Source organism: Manihot esculenta, chromosome 5, assembly GCF_001659605.2.
Source record: "Manihot esculenta cultivar AM560-2 chromosome 5, M.esculenta_v8, whole genome shotgun sequence".
NCBI classification, from domain to species: Eukaryota; Viridiplantae; Streptophyta; class Magnoliopsida; order Malpighiales; family Euphorbiaceae; genus Manihot; species Manihot esculenta.
This window is the reverse complement of record NC_035165.2, coordinates 30,431,388-30,440,651: the sequence shown is the minus strand read 5'-3', so window position 1 is coordinate 30,440,651 and position 9,264 is coordinate 30,431,388. Positions and strand designations below refer to the sequence as shown.

Below are 9,264 nucleotides of genomic sequence, written 5' to 3'. Positions count from 1 at the left end.
TTAAAATAATTAAAATATTTAAAAATAAAAATTAAGTAAATAAAAAATAAAATTTAAATTAATTCAATTTAATTATTTTTTTATTTTAAACTGAATATTATTTACCCGTACATACTGTTAAATTAAGTTGGTGAATGAAAAAAAAAAACTCTATTTGTTATTAAAATATATATTTTTTTAAAACTTTGATGGCCAAAAGGTAAGTATATATGATGGACAGTAAGAACTTAAAAAATTTATTGCTCGTGCAATAAATATAAAAGAAAATTTAAGGAAAAGAAAAAACTTTGGGTACGCCTAGTCTTTCCTCCGCTCTCCATTCATTTAACTCTTTAATATTTAAGGAAAAGAAAATATTTTTATAGATAATAAATGTTTAATTTATTTTTCAAACATAAATAAACAAAAGTATTAATAATGATAAAATTTATGTATTAAAATTGAAAAAACGATATACTAATTAAAGTATTTAACAAGATTAAAAATTTAGAGTTATTGCACTCCAAGGTTTAGCCTGGTGGAAAGTGCATCCTGTAACCTTGAAAAGTCTAAGGTTCGACTCTCCAACCCCTATTTCAAAAAAAAAAAATTTAGAGTTATTTTAATAAGTTTTCGGATTAATTTTATCAGTAATGGCATGTATTTCAATGGTACCATGTATAAATTACCTTCCAATGTTTTTGAGGATTCTGATTCTAACATAGCTAAATTCAATTTAGTCACAAAAAGAGAAAAGAATTAATTTAATCATTATTAAAATAAAATGTTTATATACTAATTTATATATTTATTATATATATTATGATTAAATTTATATAAATTTTAATTTAAGCCCAATTGGTTTAAAAAGACTCAAATATATATTACCATTTTAATTCAATTTTTTTAATTTTAGTTTAATTAGTTTAATCTCTTGAATGTAATTTTAATCAATTTATAAATTTCTAAATTTGATAGTTCATGTGATAATTTAATAATTAAATTCGCATATCACATGTATTATTACTATTATTTTTTAATTGGTCAATTAGTCGAAAAAACTAATGTTTATGTTATTTTTTATTTTAATTTAAATATTTAAATTTTAGATAAATTAGTTTAATATTTTTATTTGAATGTAATTTTAATTAATTTTTAAAATTAAAATTAAAGAAAAATAATTTAATTATTAAATATGTAGCTTAGATTTTCAACTGTAATAAATTTTATTTTATAATAATAATTATAAATATTTTATAATATATATGTTATTTAATTTAAAATAATAAAATATATAAAATAATAAAATATATATATATATTATAAAATTTTTATAATTATTAATACAAAATAAAATTTGTCAATTAAAATTGTATATTGTATATTTAACAGTTAAATTATTATTATTTTTAAAATTAAATATATTATTTAATTATAGTTAAATATGAGTTAATATTATTTTTATATATGAAATTAGTATATATTTAAAAAATAATTTAATATTATATTTAATATTTTATCTGAATTTTTATATTTTAATTTTTAAAAATCGATTAAAATTATACCAAAATATAAATATTAGGCCAAATTAAGCCAAAATTAAAATGTTTAAATTAAAACGTAAAATAATATAAATGTTTGGATTTTTTTAATTATTTAATCATTAATTTATATATAAAAAAATAATAATACACGTGTGACATGCTAATTAAACTAATAAATTATTACATATATTATTAAATTATAAATTAACTAAAATTATATTAAAATATAAAAATTAAATTAATTAAATTAAAATTAAAATTAAAAATTAAATTAAAATATAAATAAAAATATTAAGCTTTTTTGAATCAATTAGCTTTAGTATAATTAGAATTGAGTTGCATATCCTATTATTTTAGGCAATTATTTAGTTGTTATACTCATTATTGCACAAACGAGTCAGATTTTGGGCAGTACTTGGATATGATAAAAAAAGAAGCTAGAACCTTCACAGTTTCTATGCTATAAATAGCCGTGGATTAGGTGGGTGACAAATCAGATGGTCAAGGGAAAGCAACAAGCAATAGGAAGCTACAACATCTATGGCTAATAATGAAAACGAGTAAAAAAGGAATAGAATGTCAAGTGCAAAATCCAAAAAAAGAGTGGAAATTTAGAAAGGGCAATAATTAAATAAACAAATATTAAACTAAATAAAAAAAAGGAGCGATTGAGAAAGAAATTAAAGCAAAAAAAAAATCTACAAATTGAGTTGCCTTATCTCTTGGCCTTCATTGCCTTTATAATTTTCAAATATTTCTTTTTCTATCAACAAACAATGTCTTGTCACCCAACCAAGTTACGCAGACCTCTGCCGGTTCCGGTCGAGCTCCTCCTTGACCTTTGCCTTCTCTCCACCACCATGTGAGATTGTTCCTTTCTGTTATGTTTTTTTCCATTGCTGATTTCGTTTTTCTTTGCTTTCTTCACTTAACATGTCCAACTCTCGGTGCAACTTCACTTCAAAGCCTTCCTAATACTCCAAAGTGATTTTTTTTTTATTCCCAATTCCATTGAATCATGACTGTAACTCATATGATCAGATACCAAAGCTAAAGAAGAGCAACTTCATGGTTTTTCTTTGACTATTGAGGACTTGAAGTCCAGATTTTCTAGGGTTGTTGCATCTTTGTAGCTCTTAGCTTTAGGGTTTTTGGTATTTGCTTCATTTTTTTTAAAATTTTCTGGTTGTTTGCCTTAGCTGGGTTGGTTGAGAGATGGAAGGCTATAATCATATAAATGATAACACAAATCCGAGGGGGAATTTCTTGTATGCTTCAGCACTTCTTGCACCCAATTCTTCTCCTTATGGTAGAACAAATAGTGGCTCTAACGTGAGCAATCAGCAGACCCAGATGCCTTTAAGTCCTTTCCATCTTCAATCAAGTGAATGTTTCCAATCTGAAGCACATCCTATTGTGAAGACAGAAGCCAGCACTTCCCACCATGTTCAAAAATTTCACTACCCTTTATTAAGAGGGCATCATCAAGCACTTAATCAACATCAAGGGAATGAAAGCTCCAGTGATGTGGAAGCTATCAAAGCCAAGATCATAGCTCATCCACAGTACTTTAAACTTTTGGAAGCATACATGGATTGCCAAAAGGTAGTATAAGAGAAGAAGACAAAAGTTAATTGCAAAAGACTTCTTCCTTCATATTTCATATAGTAAGTTCCTCTCACTCTCTCTCTCACTCTCGCTGCCTGCTGAATGTCTAGGTGGGAGCTCCGCCGGAAGTAGTAGCAAGGCTTGCCGCTGCTCGCCAAGATTTCGAAGCTAAGCAACGATCTTCAGTCACTTCCAGGGATGCTTCGAAAGACCCAGAACTAGATCAGTTTATGGTGATTCTTGGAACTCTTAATTGTCCTTAAATATTAGTATTACCTAATCGAAGTTTTTTTCTTCCTCTTATTCGTTGATGATTTGGGTCTATGAACTTATATAAGAGCCTAGTGCATTTGGGTTTTGGATTCACTAGTTTTTGGATCGATAAACAGGAGGCTTATTGCGATATGCTGGTGAAATACCGGGAAGAGCTTACAAGACCCATTCAAGAAGCCATGGATTTCATGCGAAGAATCGAAACACAACTAAATACGATCTGCAATGGCCCCTTGCGGATCTTCAACTCCGGTACTCTCTCCCTTCAATCTCCACGTGCCATAGATATTCATCTTCTCGAGAAAAGAATCAATCTGTAAAGGCAGAAGTTTTGAGAGAGAGAGAGAGAGAGAGTTTGGGATGTAATTACTTGGCTTTGCCTTGCCTAGCATGGAAAGAAACATAAGAATCCAACAAGCTCCGGTTGTTGCAGAGATGGGTTTAATTTACCTGTCTGGCAAAGTTCAGAAACTGGTAGTGGTAGTGGTAGTCAGTCCTTCCCAATTGCCCATTTCTCCATAGAGAAAGTTCTATAGAAGATTGCACACATCTAATAATCAGAGATTACGCTCTCTAATAATCAGGAAATTAGCCACTGTGCCGGGGGGGGGGGTGGTTGGAGAAGAGAGAAGCAAAGACTGACCCAACAGTCACGAGCTGTAGATTAGCAAACCCTAATCACGAGTCAATAGTAGAAGAATTGGTTTTTGTTGTATTTTATATTCAGTATCTTTTCTTAAATCTTCATGAAAGGAACCTATGCCGTAAACAATCATCATAGTACACGTTCATTAAACTAATGGGATTTGTCTTTTATTATTGTGATCTGACAAAAATTATTGATATTAGGGTTTGCTTGCTAAAACCTATGTGTAGTTTTGTGGAAAATTACTAATACATAACATACCTCGAGATGGATGGCATTATTATTGTCTTTCTGTTCTATGTGAATTATTTATTTGTTTATTTATTTTGATTGAGATTTGGATTTAGTTTGTTAATGGAAGAACCTAGGATGCTGTTCAAATCAGTGCTCTACCCCTATGTAGCCTGTACGGCTTTGTCAGAATTATGCAGACTAGTTCTTTTTCATATATATATATATATATATATATATATATATTTCCTTCCTTCCCCTCCCTCCTTTTTCTTCACTACCTTTTTTTTTTTTTTCTTTCTCTTTTTGAGCTTTTCATTTTTAGTTTGTAAAAAAAGAGACTTTATTTGAGCCATTGATTTGCCCATTACTTTTGTTGCTCTTACTTGTTACTATTACATTACTGTTTTAGCATGTCTGGTCGGTTTTAGCCTTATGTAAGAACTCACAATGTACACATTAAAAAACACACAAAGCACGAGGGGAGAACACAGAGGGAGGGATGGAGGAAGGAGAGAGAGAGAGAGAGGGCAAGCGGTCTGTAAGAAAACTTTACTTGGGAATTACAATTTCAAGCAGGATTCTGTTTCCGAAGAACAAAACTTTACTTTGTGGTAGGAACAGGTTCGTTCATTTGCTTGTTTTGTTTGTTTATGGTTTGATTTCTTAGGTTAATTTAAGCCATGGAGTACTTGTACTTGTGCTGCATGAATTTATGCCAGTCAACTTTTTGGAGTGCCAAATTGTTGAAACTCCATACTGCTATTATTTGGAATTATGCTTAATTATATCAGGAATGGTTGAATATAGCTTTCCTATTTGTCTACGTTTTCCTAATATGATAATTTTTCATGTGCTTATCAAAGTATTCAGTTAGCACATCATGAAGCATGAAGCTTGATATTTCTTCTTTTAGGGAATTGTGAATTATGTGTCAATTTTAACTTTCTCATCAAGAATTTAAAAAAAGTCAATTTAATTGATTTCTTTCTTAACATTTTTCTTGTTTAAAATGAAAGAATTCAATTTATTTTAACTTTAACATTTTCATTTCAGAGGATGTTGATGATTTTGCAAGAATTCATTTTGAAAGAATATGATAAAAGATGGCAATTTTGAGAGTCCCTTTGCAGTTCTTCCTTCTCCTTGCTCTTCTATATGTGTGGATTTCTTCTGTGAGATATCTGATTCTTTTAGGTTCATTGGATTCTATAAAAGAGGATGTGTTTAAGTTGGAAAATGATTATCTAGGACCAACAACCAATAGAACTTTATACATAAGCAAAATTCTTATTCATTGGCCACAAAGATAAAAAGGAGGGCAGATTCCATACTGTTGAAACTGGAAATCAGATATCAGTTTTGGTTATTCTCATATTATTAGCTGGAGCTCCTTTTCAATATGATATCTGAGCATTTTCTTCAATGGAAGAAAGATTTATGACAACTAAACATTCATAAGAACATAGTTTAAGTAAGCTTATGTCACTTCACTCTCCTTTCTTACTTGTTTCACTCATGACCCTTTAACTTCTTTCTATATTCTTTTGCTGCTGCTGCTTTTTACCCTGTATTTTTTCAATCATACATGGATACTAAATACACTTTTTATGCAAATTACTGGTCATCAATGTGCATCCTCTAGTTACCAATAAGTGTTAGGGATGAGTGGTTTGACACTCTTTTTCCTTAAGTAAAGTCGAGGGTTTGATTTTTATGTATGGAGTAAATACTCACTGTGAGCATTTTACTTCTTTGTGGGCATTACTCCATACAAACAAGACTTAAGTCCTAGTCCAATAGGCAAAGATACTTGTGGTTAAAATCAAAAAAAAGAAAGAAAGAAAAAAAGAAAGTGTTACTATCCCTGCATTGACTTCTGTTGAAGTTAGTGACCCACAGTCCCTATGAAAAGGATGAGAGGAAATTGAGAAAAGGGGCTCTAGCTTTTCTTGTAGACACATTGTATAAGTTGAAATGCAAGCTTCCAGCAGTGGTTCATGATTGCTGAACTTTTTCAACAATATGTTCGTAGTTAATTTAATAATTTCAAGCGTTGATTTTTCTTGATTTTGGTCATTTATGATTTTGTTTTTAGCCTTGTTTTATTTCTATCATCTATTCCTGCTTCTTTACTGTATACAATTAATTTGCCAGTATATTTTCCTATAGTTAAGAGTACTGTTATTTATGTTGTATTCTGTTCATGTTGAAGCTGCTGCCACTTAAAAGTGGGAATTAGTTATGTGGAAAATTAATTCATGTTGGAAACTCGTTGGCAGTCCTATAGCAATTCTGCAGGGACTTGAGTCTTTGATTCTTTTCTTCTAGCTAGTAGTAAAAGCATTCTATTGAAAGGTGAAAGGAAATTACAGAGTTGAACTCAGTGTTATTTTGTGGTAGAAAGAACATATCTCTCAGCTTAATTACTATATGTGGATAGGCAAGTAGGGATTTTCTCCATAACATTGAATGTCTTAATCGATGCTGCAGAAATTAATTGAAATTTAGTAGTAATTTAGCATGTTGATCTCAATTTGATTTTCATTTGCTTCCTGTACTTAACCCTTTTGGTTGCATGTCACCACATAAAAAGGATTTTGTATGCAGTAGCAGGTTAAATGGCTATACTTTTTTTAAAGGTTAGGTATTAAATGTTAACTACGAAAAGGCAAGGTGTTAACCGATTTTTTATGTGAAGACCAAATGTTATAAAAGCTTAGGACATTTTGTGCATTAGTTAAGATGCAATGCTCAAATGTCTATGTTTCAATTTCTGTTTTTAATATTTCATCAAATGCACAGATGAGAAGTCTGAGGGTGTCGGGTCGTCCGAGGAAGATCAGGAGAACAGTGGTGGGGAAACAGAACTACCGGAGATTGATCCCAGGGCTGAGGACCGAGAACTAAAGAACCACTTGTTGAGGAAATATAGTGGATATTTGAGCAGTCTTAAGCAGGAGCTTTCTAAGAAGAAGAAGAAGGGAAAACTACCCAAAGAAGCAAGACAGAAACTACTTAACTGGTGGGAGTTGCACTACAAATGGCCATATCCTTCGGTAATCTCTTGACCTACATAGATTAATCTGCTTGAAGTTCCTAGAAATAACCTTTCTTTCTTTTTTTTTTTCTATTTATTTATCACATCCTGGATTATGTGCTACTACTAAGCCTATAGATTTGAGATTGAAGCTCACCACTGACCTCATTAAGGGTATGAGAGATCACTACTACATTTTAGGGATTTATGCAAAAATTTGTTATCTTAATACTTAACGGTTTACCAGTAGTTTAAAATTGTTCTAAAAAAGTTTAAATTTTGCACCTTATCTAACAATATATTTTAATAAATTACAATTTTAACCGTGTTTTTTATTCATTAAAAAAAAAACAATATCTTATACTACTAGAGTGGGATGCAGTAGTTTTCAAATTATTGTTATTAATTTTTTACTACAATTTCCCAAGACTGAGGATTTTATTGCTTGGTTTTGGTTAGGTTTCGTGAGTGTTAAAACTTTGTTATTTTTATCTGTTTGTTGATGTATCTCGTGTCAGGTTTTTTCACTTGGCATGTTTTATTTGAAGTTGGGTGTTTTTGGAGTTTAGCGAGAGGGTGTAATTGGATTTCTCATGCTAAGTTTTTTCCTGACTTTTTAATAATATTTTGTTTATAAAAAAAACTCTTTTAACTATGTAACAATTTACCGTTATTGTCTTATGAAAACATAGTAGTGGATATTGATCTCATCATGTAAGAACTAGTATAAAATATTGTAAATTTCTCATATAGTGACAAACTGTGAGATTTAAATTCTGAGGGATTCTATAGTTCGTATCTGACCTGTAACATAGATTTTAAATCGAATCATATAAATCTTTCTTTTTCCTTGTCCAATCTGTGTTTTGTGGGCTTGTCATGTCATAATTAACGTATATAGTGAAACTAATACCAATATCCTGCTTTAATTTGTGATGAATACTAACAGGAGACTGAGAAGGTGGCATTGGCTGAATCAACGGGTTTGGACCAGAAACAAATAAATAACTGGTTCATAAATCAAAGGAAACGGCATTGGAAGCCGTCAGAAGATATGCAATTCATGGTGATGGACGGTCTCCATCCACAGAGTGCAGCACTCTACATGGATGGTCACTACATGGGTGATGGTCCTTATCGTCTAGGGCCATGATCAAGCAGCTGCAGCAACTTTCATGCTAGAGCGTAGCAGTGTTTGTTTACATTCTCTCAGGCGTCGCATGAAAACTACTATATTCAGGCCGTGTTGTATTATCTTTGAGAAGCTTAGGTAATGCTCTAAAACCTAAAACAATAATATATTTTTTTTTTACTAGAAATGTAATCATATAATCTCGTGTGTCATTTGCTTGAGTTCTCCATTGGCGTTAATTAGGACAGACATCTCTTCCCTTTGTGTTTTTGTCTCTGTATGAACCATAATCACTTGCTGCTTAAGTGTATATAACATGAGAAGCTGGATATAATAATTGAGTGCGTCATTATATGGCGAGATCTCATTAGAAAACCTAAATTTCTTCTTTTTTTTTTTTTTTTTCCTTTCATGCCGGAGTTAAAGGTAAGGAAATTTGGATAATTGAACCCAAAAATTTTCTGATTCAACTGCAATGCAGTTATCACGAAGCACAACTTATAATAATAAAGGTGGCTTAGTTCTGGTGCAGATGAAGGGTAATTTCAGCCTTGAGAATATCCGCCGGTTGTTAGTTTGTGTTGCAATGTTTGACTTCAACCTCTTTTTGTGTGATTAACTCTCTGACATAATGATACCTGAGAATGATATGTTTTGTTTTGCTGTGAAAGGCTGGATTTTTTGTAAGGAGTATATCAGATTTGTTGTCGCACAAAATTTCTGTAGCTTCATTCTGCTATTGATTCAATTCAGCAATCAGACCACTTGACAAGCAACAGAATTTACTGCTATATTCTCAGCTTCACATGTT

General features: G+C 31.0%; 1 protein-coding gene across 1 annotated transcript; it reads left to right on the top strand.

Annotated features, from left to right (window-relative positions):
- Window positions 1–2,247: 2,247 nt before the first annotated feature.
- On the top strand, window positions 2,248–8,665 carry LOC110614320 (homeobox protein knotted-1-like 2). The gene is made up of 5 exons (XM_021755832.2): window positions 2,248–3,128; window positions 3,242–3,364; window positions 3,521–3,656; window positions 7,087–7,340; window positions 8,271–8,665. The coding sequence occupies exons 1-5, from the start codon at window positions 2,739–2,741 to the stop codon at window positions 8,472–8,474; spliced, it is 1,107 nt and encodes a 368-aa protein (XP_021611524.1). The 5' UTR covers window positions 2,248–2,738; the 3' UTR covers window positions 8,475–8,665.
- The last annotated feature ends 599 nt before the right edge of the window (window positions 8,666–9,264 follow it).